This window comes from Balaenoptera borealis (genome assembly GCF_965194805.1).
Source record: "Balaenoptera borealis genome assembly, chromosome: 1".
Taxonomy (NCBI): Eukaryota; Metazoa; Chordata; class Mammalia; order Artiodactyla; family Balaenopteridae; genus Balaenoptera; species Balaenoptera borealis.
In genome coordinates, this window is record NC_138860.1 from 119,802,646 (window position 1) to 119,822,994 (window position 20,349).

At 38.4% G+C, this 20,349-nt stretch overlaps 1 protein-coding gene across 3 annotated transcripts in view; it reads right to left on the minus strand.

Annotated features, from left to right (window-relative positions):
• The window catches only part of DNAI3 (dynein axonemal intermediate chain 3), a 101,550-nt gene that overhangs the window by 43,677 nt on the left and 37,524 nt on the right, over nucleotides 1-20,349 (minus strand). For 2 of the 3 annotated variants that reach the window (XM_082408204.1, XM_082408203.1), the window contains 7 exons: nucleotides 19,827-20,026; nucleotides 14,608-14,724; nucleotides 6,031-6,221; nucleotides 5,150-5,274; nucleotides 2,969-3,058; nucleotides 1,004-1,090; nucleotides 1-129 (listed from right to left, as the gene is read on the minus strand). In XM_082408204.1, the coding sequence (XP_082264330.1) occupies nucleotides 1-129; nucleotides 1,004-1,090; nucleotides 2,969-3,058; nucleotides 5,150-5,274; nucleotides 6,031-6,221; nucleotides 14,608-14,724; nucleotides 19,827-20,026 (939 nt within the window). The remainder of the gene's footprint in view (nucleotides 130-1,003; nucleotides 1,091-2,968; nucleotides 3,059-5,149; nucleotides 5,275-6,030; nucleotides 6,222-14,607; nucleotides 14,725-19,826; nucleotides 20,027-20,349) is intronic. The other variant, XM_082408205.1, reaches the window with a different exon arrangement.

A 20,349-nucleotide genomic window follows, 5' to 3' on the forward strand; every position in this document is an offset into this window, starting at 1 on the left:
CTCAAATGTGTCAGGCAGCCAATGTATATCTGTAATAACTTTCCTATGTCCATTTTCTATTGAGGAGACTGCACAGTGTCTGATATACATTGCTTCTTTATTACTCTCTGGTTCAAGGAGAAACATAGGCTGTAAAATGTTACGAGAAAGTTATGTGCTAATTTCAGAGAGCTGATGAAGCAACTCATACTTCACTTATCATTCCAATTAAAATCAATAATTTGGAGAAATACCAGATCAAGGAAAAACACAAATTAGTGTTTCTATGTATTATATAGTTAGATAATAAGATTATCTTCTTTCTACTTCAGTTTAGTCTAAGATTTTATCTCTAAACTTTTAACAAGAATGACTGACCCATTCCCTAAAGAACCAATGAGATCCCATTTTTGAAGGAGTATTTCTGTGAGTGCACAGAAAAGCACATCCCATGGTTTCTTGGTCAGAGACCCGTGATGCTTAGGTTGAAGGACTGGGGGTGAAAATGTGCAAATGGTGGGTGAGTAGTGAGTTGGGAGCTGAGGAATCTCTTCCCAGACGTCTTGGCAGAATCCACAGCTTCACAAATCATGGCGTATTATTACCCGGAAGGCTTGTAACCCCTTCGTTTTATACACAAGAAAATTGATGCTTGCTGAGGGGGTGGGGGACATATCCAAACTCACAAGACTGTGATCTAAAGGCTGGATGCATGGACCTTCTATCCAGTGCTCTTTCAACTACATCACTTTAGGCAGTCCCTTGGTCCCTTCATTTTATTTAACAACAGTAACAACAAAAAAGAACCCCTGGGACAGACAGTACAACCTATTTAGTGGTGTTTTTAATCAAGGGCCTACATAAAAGTGATTCAAAACACATCCACAGCAGATGTGAAGACTTAGGAAATAACACTTTTTTTTTTTCTAGTGAGTCTCTGTTTAGCTTGGCAACCCTGTTGTGTACTTTTTGATAAACTCCTGAATGGAAAAAATTTGCAAGTGAAAAGTTATAAAAAGCTAACCTTGAGTGTGACGTTTTTACTTCTACTACCATCTGCCTTGATGTTTTCTATTCGATCTGCATGTGCGGTAATATCCCACATGACAATCTAAAACAGAAATAAATGTTATTACAACATACTTTCAGGAACCAGCAAATTGCATCTTGAACATTTTAAAAACCTATTGGTAGTGCATGCACTCTGATAAATCAACCACCTTGGGAGGATAATCAAATTTAGACTACATCGTAAGTCAGCAACTCTTATTTTTTATCTTTATTTATTTATTTTAACAACTTTATTGGAGTATAATTGCTTCACAATGGTGTGTTAGTTTCTGCTTTATAACAAAGTGAATCAGCTATACATATACATATACCCCATATCTCTTCCCTCTTGCATCTCCCTCCCTTCCACCCTCCCTATCCCACCGCTCTAGGTGGTCACAAAGCACCGAGCTGATCTCCCTGTGAGTCAGCAAATTTAAAGCTTATATAAAAAATGTTTTCTTCTCTTTATTTATTTTTTTGGCTTTATATATTTTTTATTTATTTTGCGCTACACATACATTTATTAATTTTGTTACTCTTAATTTTTTCCTACTTCTCCATCCTGTTATTCAGGATTTTCCCCTTCTTCTTAATAATGTTTTCTGCTCTTTAAAAGAATTTTCAGCACTTTGATTTTTGTGCTGTGTTAATAAATGCTAGTGGGGTTTTTTTTTTTGTTTTTTTGTTTTGTTTTATTAAATCCAAGATAGGCATAATGCAATTCTCTCTGATTTGGGAAGAGTTCTTCCTCTGTTTTAGGGAATGTGGGGACAGCTGCTTTAGACGCAGGAGAAAGCAGTCTGTTCTCCAGAATTAAGTACAAACACCCAAAATTGTTCAAAAGGCTAGGAAATGATGATTTCTATTTAATTGAATATTATGGCCAACTCTGAATTTGCATATACACAGATGGTCATTTTTTGAAAAATCAGAACAAAGCAGAATATGCAACACTAAATTAGAATAATTTTCAATGACTAAAATTAGAATAATTTTCAATGACTAATAATTTTCAGTACACTAAAATGTAAACAAAATGTCAGGATCACAGAATTGTGAATAGTTTTATTTTCAGCATTTGCTTTTCTAAAATATTCTAAAACAAAGTTGTGTCACCTTCTCAATGAGTAAAAACGGCAATATTTGCAGGGCTTGGAGGATGTGTTCTGGGTCCTCACTAGATCACCAGTTATTGTTGAATAAAACCGAGGAAAAAAATTAGTTTTCTTAGATGTTTTTGGTTCTGGATAAATGGGCATGGATGATGCAGACATTTACATTTCAACTACCTAAAAGTTTTCCTAGCCACACGATAAAAAATCATTATACCCTTGTAATGGTCAAACTCACTGTATCACAATGAATTTAAACTTTGATCATATAATAGCTATAAGATTTTTGTTTTGCTCTTTTGGAGAAACAGGCAATTGGAAGATAGAATCTAAATTTTATATAAATTAGATAACTTAAAAGAGAAAGAAGAAAAAATCAAATAGGATATCAAATTATACACACATAAATTCAGTGATATAGGTATGTTTTCTAGAGAATTCTGTTTAAATTCTGGATCATTCCCTAACTCCTACCTCTAGGGAAATTTCAGAAGAGGGCTCTTGACCAAGAGGTATTATGCTTATGGTTTTTGTTCTTCCTTGGAATCTTGTACAATGCGTGGTTCTATCCCAGCAACACAAATAGATCCGACCCGGTTTTCTTCCAGGGTCAGATCATAACTGGGTTACCCTGTGGACATCTTGAGCCCAGATACCATGTCTAACACATCTTCATACCCCAGTTCCTGGCATGGTGACTGGCATACAATTGACATGCCTTCCCTCTGCTGAGTTGAACCCTTAAGTTAAAAAAACTACCAGTCAAAATGTGTTACAGAATGCTGTCTAAATTAATAAAGAACTGAAAAAAAAGCCATATGTACCTGCCCGTTTATGCACCCTCCAGCAATGATATTAGGGTCGCTTGGACAGAACTGGAAGCAGAAGATGTCATCTGGGCTTTCCAGCATTAACTAAGGTAAACCCCCAAATTCAAGAGAGAATGAGAAAATCTATTAAGATCATGGCTAGAAATAATAAAGTCAAAAGTCTAATTTTATAGCTATTTATAAGAAACATGCACATGAATTCCATTCCCAGAATTCTACCTCTGGATTGGAAGCTGCTTTTGCTGAATTTTATTCTGGACATTGATCATGCATATGAGAGCAGGTAGTTTCTCAAGGGGACCCAATCTCCCCTCCCCTCCCCTCTGTGCGTCATTGCTGGGGCATGTTATAATTTTTTATTAATAAAAAGACTATGAAATCAGTGTTTCTGAAAAGTGTGGAGAGCAAGCTCTGGGGGCCAGGATATTTGGATGATTTTTTCCCTGCTGTATATACCTAGCCTGGCACAGAGGTGAGCACTCAAAAATAAAATGCATTGAAAAAGAGAAGACGGTGGCGTTGCCAGTGATAATATTACAAATTTTAAAATAATGCAGAACCCATAAGGTAAACAAAGCCAAGTGCCTAGAGGGTAGGGAGGAAGTCCTGCAAGGAATACACCAGTGTGAGGAAATAGATATACTAACCATAGTTAGCACCTGAGCTACTGTGTTACCACCAAGCTAAACACTTGCATGGTTACCGTTCTTTAAACATAACAGCCAAAAATACAGGCCCCAGAGGCCACTGGTTTGCCACCACTGAGCTAAAGATTTCAAATTGGAATTGAGGTGAATTATGTTGGTTTATTAGATACTTTGTGGATTCTAGAGAAACCTCTACTTTTGAAAATGAAATCTTTTAATACTTTCCTATAGTTTTGATTAGAACAAAGACAAAATTAATCATTTGCATCATATCTTTAAGAAATTATTTGCATGTCTTTTTAAAGCTATTCTTCAAAATAGAGGAAAGGTTAAAAAAATTTTTAATAAAAATAAATAAATAGAATATAATTAACTTTATAAGTATATTTAACAAAACTATAAATTTTATATGGAATTTCTATCTTAATAAACTGATTACTGATTTCCTTAAGAAACTAAAATATATAAATAACATTTCTATTAAAAAAAAATAGAGGAAAGGAGAGTCTTTCTTTCCTCTTCTTATTTGCCTGGAGGTTCAGCCACACTTCCATGGCATGGAGTGAAGAGTAGTTCTACACTGCTGGAAAATGATAGAAAACACCAGTGAGAGAATGGCACCATACTTGTGGTAAGTAGGCTGACAAGGAAGAATGACAGATCTGTCATTTTGATCTCTGTATCTATGAAAAAGCATCTAGATCCTATAACAGTAAAACTGCCTTAATTCAGATGAATTAGGGAAGAAGGAATAAGGGGACACTAGGGTTTATTAGGGAAAGCCTTAATTATATAATGCTTTATAAAAACAAAATATTATATTTAAGTATGTTGAAAAAACTTAATCTAACACTATAAAGCACCCTCCCCCTAAGCAGAACTCATCTTGAGCAGGTACTGGAAATTGAACACTGCGGGGGCAAACCCAGCCTTTAGCCTTATTTTATTTGGACTGCCGTGTGTTTTGGTTTGGTTTTAGTTGAGCTGTTTAAACATTGGGAGATCACACACAAAATTGCTGGATTCTCTTGACAAGTGGGACCACCTGGCAAGGAAAGCAGAAGAGTAGCTGTTCCCATTGATGGGCTGGGTACCCTCTAGGGCCACAGTCCCCACCATTCCCCACTGTCTCCCACACAGTCATCTTTACTCATTACCATCTCCTACTGGTGATCCTTGGAATTAAGGAAATCCATGTGAAACTAAAATCTCTTTGCATTTGAACAATTATACCTAAATAAAGTCCATAAAAGAGTTTGCTCTTTAAAATCAATTGAACATTCCTCTTACAATGTTTTTTTTTTTAAATAACATGTTGATTTGTTCAATATATCTTTTCAATAAACTAAGTGTAAACTTAAATTTTGCTCAAATTGAATGATGACAAATTCTGAATTGAAGAAAGCCTAGCTTTATAGGGGTTTACAACATTAAGTGATTATAAAGTATTTTGCAATTAAAACTGCTAAAGATATGTGAAAGTAGTAGTTAAAATTTTTAGAACATGTGGATGACTCTCCTTCATTACCTGAGGATGTATGGGATTGGAGAAACTCCAGAAAAGAATCAGTGATGGTTGCAGCAATAGTTTACCAGAAAAGTGGACCCTCTCTTCAAAGGAGAGTCGTACAGCCACCGACACAGCTATTAGCCCTGATAGAAACACAACTAGAAATTAAAATCTGCAGCAACTGTGCATGGAGAAGTGTTTTTAGGTTTTGTTTTCCTACACAGTCACTGTTCATTTCCATTTTGATGAAACTTGTGTAAAAATATTCTACAGGAGACCAAGAGTGTTTTTAGAGCTCTACTGTCTAATACATTGGTTGCCAGTAGCCATGTGTCACTTATTTAGCACTTGAACTCTGGCTGGACCAAATTGAGATGTTCACAAAATAAACAGTGAACTTTGAAGACTTAGTAAGAAAAAAAGATGTGTTGTGTTTCTTTTTTTGTTCTTTTTTGTGCGGAGAGGGCCAATGTTGGGCAGGAAAGGAGGAAGAAAGAGGGCACAGATGGCTCTGTCCATGGTTCCACCCTCACACATTCCTATCCCCTTGGCTGCTGAGCTCTTTAAAGGAGGTGTATCTCTTATCCTGCCCAGTAAGCTGAGAGTCAGGGGGAATGAAGTTCCAGATTTGGCATTGCACCAGCTGGGTGACCTGAGCCAGTCACTTTCCTGAGAGCTCTGGTCCTCTCCTTATAAAGTAGAGACCACAATGTGGTCCCACAAGGTAGCTGGGAGGACACATGATGGAGAGAAGGTGAAGAAAGTGCTTGGCAGGTGCCTGCACTCAGGAATGGAAGTTGTCTCATGGAAAGTGAGCTAGTTTGCAATTCTACATATAAAAGCAACAGATTATTTTAATGTCATCCCAGAAGGGAATCCCAGTCATGATTCTGCCTCACCATAGATGATCGGATGCCAGGAGACACAGGTGATCATCTTCTCCGTTAGGTTATGCAGGTCAGTAAAGGACTGGTACTCTTTCAGGTGGGTATCAGTCTTGTCCCCAAAGGTACCTTCTTCTTCTGCCAGGCTTTTCCAGTCATTAATAAATGTATTCATGATTTCATTTTGCTGCAGGGCTATTTCAACACTATTTTGTAAAAGAAAAAAAAAGGAATCAAGATGTTGGATTTTAGTATTCAGTGATACGTCTTTCAGCAGCTCCTTCTGCTTCATTTATACTGAAAGAAAAAGTATTCTCAATTGTATTTGGTAACTAATGAGTAATCCTGTGTGAAATAAATGACTTAAGAGAAAAATAATTCAAGATAGTGTGCTACTCAGAACTGCTTCTAGTGCCAGGAAGCTGTTAGTTGACAGCCTCTAGCATCATCACAACTCGCCTCAGTTTCCCAGCCAAGGTCATGCTTTCTCCCAGTCAATGACTGAGCATGGTGGGGGTACCTTCAAAATGGCGGAGGAGTAAGTCGTGGAGATCACCTTCCTCACCACAAATACATCAAAAATACATTTAAATATGGAACAACTCCTACAGAACACCTACTGAATGCCGGCAGAAGACCTCAGACTTCCCAAAAGGCTAGAAGCTCCCCACGATGTACCTGGCCGTGTGGCCAACAGCGTCTTGGTGCTCTGGCTGGGTGTCAGGCCTGAGCCTCTGAGATGGGAGAGCCAAGTTCAGGACATTGGTGCACCAGAGACCTCCCAGCCCCACATAATATCAATCAGCAAGAGCTCTCCTAGAGATCTCCATCTCAATGCTAAGACCCAGCTCCACTCAACGACCAGCAAGCTCCAGTGTTGGACACCCCATGTCAAACAACTAGCAAGACAGGAACACAACCCCATCCATTAGCTGAGAGGCTGCCTAAAATCATACTAAGGTCATAGACACCCCAAAACACACCACCAGACGTGGTCCTGCCCACCAGAAAGACAAGATCCAGTCTCACCCACCAGAACACAGGCACCAGTCCCCTCCACCAGGAAGCCTACACAACCCACTGAACCAACCTCACCCACTGGGGACAGACACCAAAAACAATGGGAACTACGAACAAGCAGCCTGCTAAAAGGAGACCCCAAACACAGTAAGTTAAGCAAAATGAGAAGACAGAGAAATACGCAGCAGATGAAGGGGCAAGGTAAAAACCCACCAGACCAAACAAACGAAGAGGAAATAGGCAGTCTACCTGAAAAAGAATTCAGAGTAATGATAGTAAAGATGATCCAAAATCTTGGAAATCGAATGGAGAAAATACAAGAAACGTTTAACAAGGACCTAGAAGAATTAAAGAGCAAACAAACAATGATGAACAACACAATGAATGAAATTAAAAATTCTCTAGAAGGAATCAATAGCAGAATAATTGAGGCAGAAGAACGGATACGTGACCTGGAAGATAAAATAGTGGAAATAACTACTGCACAGCACAATAAAGAGAAAAGAATGAAAAGAATTGAGGACACTCTCAGAGACCTCTGGAACAACATTAAACGCATCAACATTCAAATTATAGGGGTCTCAGAAGAAGAAGAGAAAAAGAAAGGGACTGAGAAAATATTTGAAGAGATTATAGTGGAAAACTTCCCTAATATGGGAAAGGAAATAGTCAATCAAGTCCAGGAAGCACAGAGAATCCCATACAGGATAAATCCAAGGAGAAACATGCCAAGACACATATTAATCAAAGTATCAAAAATTAAATACAAAGAAAAAATATTAAAAGCAGCAAGGGAAAAGCAACAAATAACATACAAGGGAATCCCCATAAGAAGGGTGTGGCAGGACATATATAAAGTGATGAAAGGGAAAAATCTACAACCAAGATTACTCTACCCAGCAAGAATCTCATTCAGATTCAACTGAGAAATTAAAACCTTTACAGACAAGCAAAAGCTAAGAGAATTCAGCACCACCAAACCAGCTTTACAATAAATGCTAAAGGAACTTCTCTAGGCAGGAAACACAAGAGAAGGAAAAGATCTACAATAACAAACCCAAAACAATTAAGAAAATGGTAATAGGAACATCTTTGAGAAGATAAACAAAATTGATAAAACATTAGCCAGACTCATCAAGAAAAAAAGGGAGAAGACTCAAATCAACAGAATTAGAAATGAAAAAGAAGAAGTAACAACTGACACTGCAGAAAAAACAAAGGATCATGAGAGATTACTATAAGCAACTATATGCCAATAAAATGGACAACCTGGAAGAAATGGACAAATTCTTAGAAAAGCACAACCTCCCGAGACTGAACCAGGAAGAAATAGAAAATATAAACAGACCAATCACAAGCACTGAAATTGAAACTGTGATTCAAAATCTTCCAACAAACAAAAGCCCAGGACCAGATGGCTTCACAGGTGAATTCTATCAAACATTTAGAGAAGAGCTAACACCTATCCTTCTCAAACTCTTCCAAAATATAGCAGAGGGAGGAACACTCCCAAATTCATTCTATGAGGCCACCATCACCCTGATGCCAAAACCAGACAAAGATGTCCCCAAAAAAGAAAACTACAGGCCAATATCACTGATGAACATAGATGCAAAAATCCTCAACAAAATACTAGTAAACAGAATCCAACAGCACATTAAAAGGATCATACACCATGATCAAGTGGGGTTTATCCCAGGAATACAAGAATTCTTCAATATATGCAAATCAATCAATGTGATATACCATATTAACAAATTGAAGGAGAAAAACCATATGGTCATCTCAATAGATGCAGAAAAAGCTTTTGACAGAATTCAATTCCCATTTATGATAAAGACCCTCTAGAAAGTAGGCATAGAGGGAACTTACCTCAACATAATAAAGGCCATATATGACAAATCCACAGCCAACATCGTTCTCAATGGTGAAAAGCTGAAACCATTTCCACTAAGATCAGGAACAAGACAAGGTTGCCCACTCTCACCACTGTTATTCAACATAGCTTTGGAAGTTTTAGTCTCAGCAATCAGAGAAGAAAAAGAAATAAAAGGAATCCAAATTGGAAAAGAAGAAGTTAAGCTGTCACTGTTTGCAGATGACATGATACTATACATAGAGAATCCTAAAGATGCTACCAGAAAACTACTAGAGCTAATCAATGAATTTGGTAAAGTAGCAGGATACAAAATTAATGCATAGAAATCTCTTGCATTCCTATACACTAATGATGAAAAATCTGAAAGAGAAATTAAGGAAACACCCCATTTACCACTGCAACAAAATGAATAAATACCTAGGAAGAAACGTACCTAAGGAGACAAAAGACCTGTATGCAGAAAACTATAAGACACTGATGAAAGAAATTAAAGGTGATACAAACAGATGGAGAGATATACCATGTTCTTGGATTGGAAGAATCAACATTGTGAAAATGACTATACTACCCAAAGCAATCTACAGATTCAGTGCAATCCCTATCAAACTACCAATGGCATTTTTCACAGAACTAGAACAAAAAATTTCACAATTTGTGTGGAAACACAAAAGAATAGCCAAAGCAATCTTGAAAAAGAAAAACAGAGCTGGAGGAATCAGGCTCCCTGACTTCAGACTATACTACAAAGCTACAAGTAATCAAGACAGTATGGTACTGGCACAGGAAAAGAAATATAGACCAATGGAACAGGATAGAAAGCCCAGAGAAAAACCCATGCACCTAGGGTCAACTAATCTATGACAAAGGAGGCAAGGATATACAATGTAGAAAAGACAGCCTCTTCAATAACTGGTGCTGGGAAAACTGGACAGTTACATGTAAAAGAATGAAATTAGAACACTCCCTAACACTATACACAAAAATAATCTCTAAATGGATTAAAGACCTAAATGTAAGACCAGACACCAACAAACTCTTAGAGGAAAACATAGGCAGAACACTCTATGACATAAATCACAGCAAGATCCTTTTTGACCCACCTCCTAGAGAAATGGAAATAAAACCAAAAATAAACAAATGGGACCTAATGAAACTTCAAAGCTTTTGCACAGCAAAGGAAACCATAAACAAGATGAAAAGACAACCCTCAGAATGGGAGAATGTATTTGCAAAGAAAGCAACTGAAAAAGGATTAATCTCCAAAATATACAAGCAGCTCATGCAGCTCAATATCGAAAAAACAAACAACCCAATCCAAAAATGGACAGAAGACCTAAATCGACATTTCTCCAAAGAAGATATACAGATTGCTAACAAACACAAGAAAGGATGCTCAACATCACTAACCATTGGAGAAATGCAAATCAAAACTACAATGAGGTCTCACCTCACACCAGTCAGAATGGCCATCATCAAGAAATCTACAAACAATAAATGCTGGAGAGGGTGTGGAGAAAAGGGAAACCTCTTGCAGTGTTGGTGGGAATGTAAATTGATAACAGCCCCTATGGAGAACAGTATGGAGGTTCCTTCAAAACCTAAAAATAGAACTACCATATTACCCAGCAATCCCACTACTGGGCATATACCCTGAGAAAGACATAATTCAAAAAGATACATGTACCACAATGTTCATTGCAGCACTATTTGCAATAGCCAGGACTTGGAAGCAACCCAAGTGTCCATTGACAGATGAATGGATAAAGAAGATGTGGCACATATATACCATGGAGTATTACTCAGCCATAAAAAGAAACAAAATAGAGTTATTTGTAGTGAGGTGTATGGACCTAGAGTTGGTCATACAGAGTGAAGTAGGTCAGAAAGAGAAAAACAAATACTGTATGCTAACCCATATATATGGAATCTAAAAAAAAAAAATGGTTCTGAAGAACCTAGTGGCAGGACAGGAATAAAGATGCAGATGTAGAGAATGGACTTCAGGATGTGGGGAGGGGGAAGGGTAAGCTGGGACGAAGTGAGAGAGTGGTATTGACATATACACACTACCAAATGTAAACTAGATAGCTAGTGGGAAGCAGCCGCATAGCTCAGGGGGATCAGCTCAGTGCTTTGTGTCCACCTAGAGGGGTGGGATAGGGAGGGTGGGAGGGAGACACAAGAGGGAGGAGATATGGGGATGTATGTATATGTATAGCTGATTCACTTTGTTATAAAGCAGAAATTAACATAACATTGTAAAGCAATTATACTCCAAGAAAGATGTTAAAAAAAAAAACTTAAAAAAAAAAAAAAGACTGAGCATGGCAGCTGTGGGCACAAGGGCCTGCCAGTTCTGTGCCTGGCAGGACACCTCCAACAGGTTGTCTTCCTCTGCAGCTTCCTGTTGGGTTGGCTGAGAGTTTGTCTGAAGCTCTCCCTGTTCAATCCTGCTTCCCTTCCCTTTATTTTTTACAGTGAACTTCTCAGTAAACTTCTACTTTGAACTTGATCTCATTTGCTTTTTGAAAACTCCAAACTGATAGAAAAGGCAATTTTCTTAGCCATATTCAGTACCAAATGATCATGTATACTAATTATTGTATTTACATATATATAATTATTATATTAATATATATAATAATTATACTATATACAATTTAAAACAACAAATAAGATATTCTCAAGGGGAGATTTGGAATTTAGAAGTGTGTGTGTGTGTGTGTGTGTGTGTGTGTGTGTGTGTGTGTGTGGTGGGGGGGGGTTTTAGCTGTCAGAGTGTCTGGGAGGTGCTAATGTGTTTAATTCTGTTACTAAACCTCCCACAATGCATAAGACAGTCCCTAAAATGAAGAATTATCCTGCTAAAAATACTAACGTTGCTCCTTTAAAAAACAGTCTTGGTGCTCTTCTTAGTCCAGGGAACTTGGCTTGACAAGTTCCTGTTTTACAAGTTACTATAATGTTTATTGTCCCTTTATATGTTTAGGCTTGAAAGCTCAGCCTCCTCCCAAGGCCTCTAGGAGCTTTCCCAAAATTAGAATGCCACCCAAGGTTTCACCCTAATGACTGAAAGTCCAAACAACTTGGTTTTTTTAATAAATGTAGTAAGTTGAAAGTGGTTTTCAATTATGAATTTCCTAAAATAAGAAAAAAACCCTTTATTTAGATAATTAAATATAAGCAGTAAGTATCCTAATAGATATTCCTAACGTATTAAATAAGGGTACCATTTAATACCTGTGTCATTAATCATTACACTACCATTCACTGTGTAATTGAATACTCTTTGGGCTAAATTCTTCTTGTATTTCATCTTTCAAACTGGATGCATTTCCTAGGACGGCAGCATCAGCATGACCTGGAGCTGTTAGAAATGCAAAGCGGCAGGCTCCACCCCAGACCTACTTAGTCAGAACCTGCATTTTAACAAGATGCCCAGGTGGTTCATATGCACATTAAAGTTTGAACAACCCTGTGTTTGAACAACCCTGAACAACCCTATGAACAACCCGGAGCTTCAAGGTTTAAGCCCAGTTTCAAGCAGAAGCATTTGTTAGCATTTTCAAAATCATTTCTTTCTGTTTCAGCCTCAACTGTCTTCACAAGGGAGTAATTCACAAAGGAGAAGTGAAGACAGCACCTTTTCTCTGGTTTCCTGTTTCTTGATTTTGGTGTACTCTACCATGTGGTTCCTGAAAGTGATGAACTGGAGGCTGGCAAACTTGTTGTCTGAGTGAAAGCCCATGGGTATCGCTGTTTTTTTAACCCCAAAACGAACGTTTCTTAGTTGCTTTGAGAATCCCCTTGAAGTTTCTCTCTCTCCTCTCAGATCATTTTCTTCTTTTGCAAATAATGCTTGCCTTAGGTTTGTTCTGGACAAAATTCTATGAGAAGGAAAGAACTCATTTCTAAAAGAGCTCTCTTCCAGAACAAAACAAGGCTTATTTTAATCTTAAAAAATTAAGTAAACCTTAAACAGTTCTAGAGTGGGAAGCATGGCTGTGATGTAAATGTGGTTTCTTATTTATTCTTGGCCAATGCTGTTAAAATTCCTGTACCAATTTTCCTCTTTCTTCTTATAGTTCTGGCTCCTCCCTCCCACATCTCAAGGAGGGAATTATGAAGCTGTTCACCATCCCTCTCCTTATAAGCTTGGCAATTGAAAGGGAAGAATAAAAGCCCACGTCTAAAGATAATACAGGGACTTCCCTGGTGGTCCATTGGCTAACAGTCCATGCTCCCAATGCAGGGGGTCTGGGTTGGATCCCTGGTCAGGGAACTAGATCCCACATGCATGCTGCAACTAAGGATCCCGCATGCCCGCGTGCCGCAACAAAGATCCGGCTTGCCACAACTAAGACTCAATGAAGCCAAATAAATAAATATTAAAAAAAAAAAGATAATACACAATGTAGATAATTGAGAATTGGCTATAGACCATTTATTCCCCTGAAATTGATTGTACATAGACAGACTTCTCATTTTTAATGTCCTTAGGAAAAATTTTAATAATTACTCAATTTTGATATGAGGAAAAGAAACCTCAGGTTTTCTGGTTTCTTTCTAATTGTCTACATAGGAAAAACTATAGCACACTTGCTGTAAGTGAGTGGCAAATAGTTAATAAGCTCTCTTTGAATAATTAGTGAATTTTTGAACCAGATTCTCTCTAGGCTTAGGTAACAACTTTTGAGAGTTGTTGGAATTTTCTTTTCTTTTTTTTTTTAACATCTTTATTAGATTATAATTGCTTTACAATGTTGTGTTAGTTTCTGCTGTACAACAAAGTGAATCAGCTATATGTATACCTATATCCCCCTCCCTCTTGGGCCTTCCTCCCATCCTCCCCATCCCACCCCTCTAGGTCATCACAAGGAATTTTCAAGACATTTAATCTTAAAATGTTTTCTTAAAAATAAAAATAAAAGAGCTTAACTTGGGCTATATATGAACTTGTCTACCAAATCTTTAATTTTGGGAGGAAATGGTAACCAACCTATTGGTACAACTGGTAGACATGTCCACCATTGGCTCCACTTATCTGAACTCTGATATCAACTTGATGAGACCTTCAAACTCTTACTCTGGTTTAGAAGTCCCCAGGGTCTGCCTAGGGCCTGAATATGAGTGTAGGGGGCATTTTAAAGACACCTCTCTTTCAGAGCCAGTAAGAGTGGCAGCAACACAGGAATTAGAGATAAGGGTGACATATCCAAAAATTACATCTGAACTGACTTCAAATTCTCATTTAAAAGGTATTTTTGTAAATTCCTATCATCATGGTAATGACCATCCTCAACATCCACAACATCCTCACCTTTGTAATCCTGTAAAAATCAATGAAGCTAAGAAGGGGACTGAGGGGTGAAAAAAAAGACTTAAAGGAAACCATGGTAAATAAATGTTAATTTGCCGTTAGGAAAACATCCTCACATGTTCAACTATATACACCTTCCAGGCTGACACTGTTTGGTGTGGCCCTAGCTTAGAAGGTCTAGCATGTTGCTTAGCAATAGAAGGGAAAGAAAAGACTGAGAATCTGTAGAATGTGTCACATGCTCATGAGTATCTGATAACTGTCTTCATACTTTCTATCTGTACACCAGGTATAGAGTTGTTTTTTAAGACCTATTATTATAAGTAAACACATACATTTTATGTTTTTTTAAAATTTAATATACAATTTTTACCTTATAGACACATTGTTAAGAAACTCAGTCAAAGTCTTTGATTGTCCCAGTGCCTCTTTTTCTTCTTCCGAAAGTTCTCTTGGATAATATTGCGTAGTAGCATTTTTGGGATATGTCCTAATATATTGAAAGAAATCGAATACCAAAAGTTAGATCAAAGACAAGCAAATATGGTCATAACAGGGCAAAGATTTTTCTCTGTGACAATATTAGGATATTAGTTTATACTTAAATTCTACATATTGAATTTTTTCTTTATCCTAGACAATTGATGTTGGCTGCCATTCGAAGTATTTGTGAATTTCTCTTCGACATAATCAACAAGCTCTTTATTGTAAAAAAAATATTTAGTTATCATTTTAAATGTACAGAAAAGTTGTAAGAAGGGTATAAGAAATTCCCATACATTCTTTACCCAGATTCATTAATTATTAACATTTTGTCACATTTGTGTATCATTCTTTCTTCATTTCATTAAATCAGTGTTTCTCAACCAGTGCGATCCTGTTCCATCTTCTCAATCCAGGAATATTTGGTAATGTCTGGAAACAATGTTGGCTGTCACAACTGGGAAGAGCTCCTGGCATCTAGAGGGTAGAGCCCAGGGATGCTAGAGTGCATAAGGCAGCTCTCCCACAACAGAGAATTATCCAGCCGGTAGTGTTGAGGTTGAGAAACTCTGCTCTAAATATACAAAACCTGGAACAAGTTACATTTTGGCAGTAATGGCAGCACCATCTCTGGGAGAAAGTTTATTCCATCCAGTCTGCTCTCAGTGTTCACCTCCACCCTTGAACACAACACATTGTATTGTACCTCTGGGCTTTGTCAGTCTCACCCACTAGACTGAGTGAGCCCCTTGATCTTAGGGTGTGGGGCTGTAGAAAGATCATATGGCAAGTCCTTAAGAGAGTGCACTCTGGTGACAGGCTGCCTGGCTTTGAAGCCTGGTTCTATCACTTACTATCTATGTGACCCTGAGCTAATTATTTAACCTCTCTGTGCCTGTTTTTTCATCCCTAAAAGAAATTCTGAAAGTCCTTAGCTCACAGTGTCATTGTAAGGATTGAATGTGTTAATAGATGCAAAGCTTTTAAAACAGTGCCTAGGACATTTTAAGTGCTCAAAAAAATTAGGTTGTATTTAACCTGTGTTGTTGAACAAATGTCAGGAAAATGTCTCTGAGAGGCAAGTATATTAATGGAGAGTAATCAAACAGAGTGGTAAACAGAGTTTTGTTTATATTTAATTGAACAATTCATTCTTTTTTTCCCTGCCTAGATCAGTATCCATAGCAGAAGACAGAGTGATGGAAAGAAAGAATGTTGGTGCTGGAACCAGAGACTTGGGTTCAGATCTTAGCGTCACCTTTTATTTTCTATCCCACACTAGTACCCTCCAGGTAGGATTAAGTAAGAAATTATATGGTGCCTGGTGGTTTCATCAAAGTAGCAATATGACTGAGTCACTTATTTTTTAAAATGTGATTTGCTTTGTTGTTTCTCAGCAGATCTAGTCATTATTGCTTTAAATTTAAATTATGTTCTAAACATTGAGCTTTCATTTTTAACCTCTTTTTGTCTTAGTTTCTTTGTTTGTAAAATGGAGATGGTGCCTACCTCAGAGGGCAGTTGTGAGGATTAATTGAGTTGATGTGTGCAAAGTATTGATACTTAGAAGAATGCCTGGTATGTGGTAAGGACACTGTAAACATTTGCTTTCATTGTCATTACTCTTTGAACCTCGTCTTTGATTTTGTTTTTTTACTTCTTCCATCACAATCATATATCCCATCTTTTCCACCTAATTTCTGATCTTAGTAAGTGGTACCAGCATTCTCCCAAGTCACCTGGATTTGAACCATTTGAATTCCCTTTGATTTACTCCCCCCACCACCCCACTTTGTGGGTCAAGACCTGCCGCTATTTCTCATCTATTCCCTCCGTCTACATAGAAACAACTGTTCATCATTATCAGTCAACATTCATTTGAGAGCCTAATAAATCTAAAGTCCTGTGGTTAGGGTCCCTGTTGTTAGAAGTTCACTCTCCCATTCTGAGTCTACCTCCTGAGTCTACCCTGGCTGACTCATTCTTTTCACTTTTCTGCACTCTGGTAGAAAAATAGAAATCTCTAGTTGTCTTGACTAAGAAATTTTTCTCAAAATCTAAGTTTCTTTTGTACTAATGAATCACCTCTCTCTTTCCTGTCTTACCCTCACTTCTTGGTGTTTAATGATCTTTGATGTCCTAATTCTCTGCTGAGACTTGACCACCAATCCTTGTCTTTCTCTTCATCTCTTTTGGTTTGGCCTGTCTATCTGCCTCCCTGGTTTCTGACCCATGTCTTGTCCTGACCCCTGGTACCTATGTACATGTGCTCTAACTTTAACATTACATTTTCATGGTTCCTGATCCTTTGGTTCACAGAGATCTGAAAAGCATGTTTTGTACTATGGTCCACACTGAGGACCCACGATTCTCCTGGTCACAGCCTCTCTCGCTGTATATTTCATGGCTCTTCTCTGAACATTGAACTCAAGTCAGTGACTCTGCACATTCTTCCTTCACTTGATCCTTCTCCTCCTCCTTCCCTTCCTTGGTTCTTTTTCCCCCTCCATTCAGTAAGTATGTGCCAGGAACTGTCCTAGGAGTTGGGGATATAGAAGTAAACAAAATAGACAAAGTTCCAGTCTCATGGAGCTTCAGTTCTAAGTGGTGGTGAGGCGAAGGTGAGAGAAGAGAGACAATGCTTGGTGAATTCAAGGAACAAGGAAGCCAGTGGGGCTGGAATGGATGAACCAGGGGAGTTGTGGGAAATGAAGGTAGAGGGGCAGATGGAATTTAGATCACATGAAGCCTTGTAGGTTCCTTCAGGATGGGAAGCCATAGGAGGGTTTTTGTCAGGGACATGATATGACTTGCATTTTAACAGGATTCGTCTGGTTCTTCTATGAAGACAGAATGTAGGAGGGAAAGGATGGATGGAGAAAGCCCAGTTAGGGTGCATTCCAGTAATCCAGGCAAGAGATGATCATGGCTTGATCCAAGGTGATAGCAGTGAATATGTTTTGAAGATAGACCCAAGAAAATTCAAGGTTTGGGGTCTGAGTAATTACAAGAAGATCAGTGCCATTTACTGAGATGAGGAAGATTCAGAGAGTTTCAGGTTTGAAAATAGAAAATCAAAAGTTTGTTGTGGGGCATGTTAACTTTGAGACACCTATTAGATACTTAAGGAAGCAGATGAATAAATGAGTGTAGGGTTCAGGGGAGAGATTGAGGTTGAAGGTATAGATTCGGGAGCCACCGGCAAACAGATAATAGGTAACACCACAGGAATGAATAAATTCACCCAGGGATTACGCACAGTTAGAGAAAACATCAAAAGGGGTTAGCTTTGGGGTCCTTTAATATTTAGAAATTGGAAGGAGAAGGATCCAGTAAAAGAGACTGAGAAGGAGCTGCCAGTGAGTTAGGAGAGGTACACTGACTATTGTCCATAAGCCAAGAAGGAGAGATAGTCAACCATGTTAAATACTGCTGAGAAGTGGAGAAAGAGGGTGTCTGAAAATGGGATTAGGCAATCAGACCACTGCAGGTCTTTGGTGACCTTGTTAAGACTAGAGCGGGCTCAAGGCAGAATGGAAGAGAAGGTGCAACTAGAGAATGTGGAAAACTGCTGTGAGGAGTTTTGTTGTTAAAAAAAAAAAAAGAAAAAGGAAAAAAAAGCAGAGAAAGTAGCTAATAGCCAGAAAGGTTGAAACAGTTTTTTGTTTGTTGGCTTTAATGATGGGAGTTACAGCATTTTGTATTTATACATGTCTCCTCTCCACCCTCTCTTCTTGGTTTGCTGACACCACCTTACTTTATCTGGTTTAATTACAGTAGATTCCCATTTGGCCAATGTCCTCAACTCCAGGGGTTTTTTTCCCCTCTGCATTCCAATACATACTGCCTGGCTCATCTTACTTTAATAGCTTTAATCTTGCCTCTCCCTTGCTTCAGACCTTGCCAAAATTCCCTATCGTCTGCCACAGAGAGTCTGCTTGTCTCTGCTGCTCCCTCCACGCTACCCAGGCTGGTCTCCTTGTGGTCCCATGCAGACCCTGTTCATCCCACCCCCTAGATGTTCAGGTCATTTAAAAAAATCTGGGATGTTTTCCCTTTCTCTATGTCTCCAAATCATATTCAACATTTGTAGCTATCTTTTATAGATCTAAAATTATTTCAAAATAACTTTTTTTAATCCTAAAAAATATGCATAGATTAGCTAAATATGTCTTCAGATTTATACAACATTCAAAGCCGAGCTCAAGTCCCCAAAGCATTCCCTCAGCAATCAATTTTACATCAATTCATTCACTGGATCAATTTCAATTAAATTACAAATTTAATTAATCATTTGTAGCCTCAAAGTGCTCGGGATCTAAGGCAGACAGGTGAGCAGATGAATACAATATGGGTCATCAGTGCTACAATAAAGATACCTCTAAGCTCTAGTGGGAACCCAGAGGAGAGAGTGATCAGCCCTACCTGGAGTTTCCAGGAAGTCACAGAGGAGGGGGTACTGAACTGGAACTTAAAGGATGAGGAGGGGTGGATAAGGTAATGAAGTGCATTTTATGCAGAGGAATAGCAAGGGCAAAGGCAGGAAAACGTTGGAAGAGCAGGTATTCTGGGAGCTGGAAGTAGCTCATAGGCTAGAGCACAGAGGGCTTGTTTGGGAACAGGGCTGGACAGGCAGACAGTGCCTTGTCATGAAGGAAGGGGGACCTTATATGTCATCCTAACGGCTCTGGATGAGATGGGGAGACATGGAAGAGATTTGGGCAGTAGTGAAGTAAAACAATCTGATTTGGTTCGTAAGAATGATCACTTAGGCAGTAGAATAGACAAGTTAGAAGGTGATGGTAATATTTCAGATGAGATGACCAGGTCCCCTTCTCTGAGAGCAGTACTATAGTTATTAACAGCATTGCTCATTTTCCCACTTCATAATCTTTACAGTCTGATATACTTGTATTTCATTTTCCTAGTAAGATTGTTAAAAGGCATTGTTGCTTATAATTAGATCTTCTTGAGCTGAATTACTCTGTGGAGATCTGGCATCACTGTCAATGCGTTTCTATTATGCAGATCTCTCAAAGTAATCATGGATGTTGCTGGATTTTACCATAACTGCCTTTGAAAATACATATAAATTCATCGCATACTTACCATCTTGTCTGAGTACTTGTGTCCTTGATTTTGGGGACTACTTGCATGCCAACATCTCTCTCAAGTTGCTTAAGGGTAAAATTTTTATCTGGGTAGGCTGTACATTCAATATAGGCATCTTTTACACTGGAAGCATTCTGGTCACTGAACTTAACTGGGGCACCAAATTCACTTCGTTTTCGAGAAATCATATATGTAATCTGCAACACATGTAAGCAGTACAGGAAACAATCGAGTCTTTGGAGAAAAATGATGTGTGGCCGACAACACTGGTGCTCTGCCCACATCCTCTTGGACCCCTTTGTGTACTTTCTGTGCACCTTTCCAGGTCCCTTTGCTCTCTGTTCCCACAGCCACCAGCTACCTACAGCTATTCTGTGGAGGATGCTCTAGAGCTACCAGGACCACTTTGCCTGAAGGTACAAAGAACAGGAAGTAACTGGCAGTTTATATCCAGGCCAGCAATGGACTGGTGGGAGACATATGTAAGCCCATCTCTTTTGCTTCTGTTTGGGACAGCTCT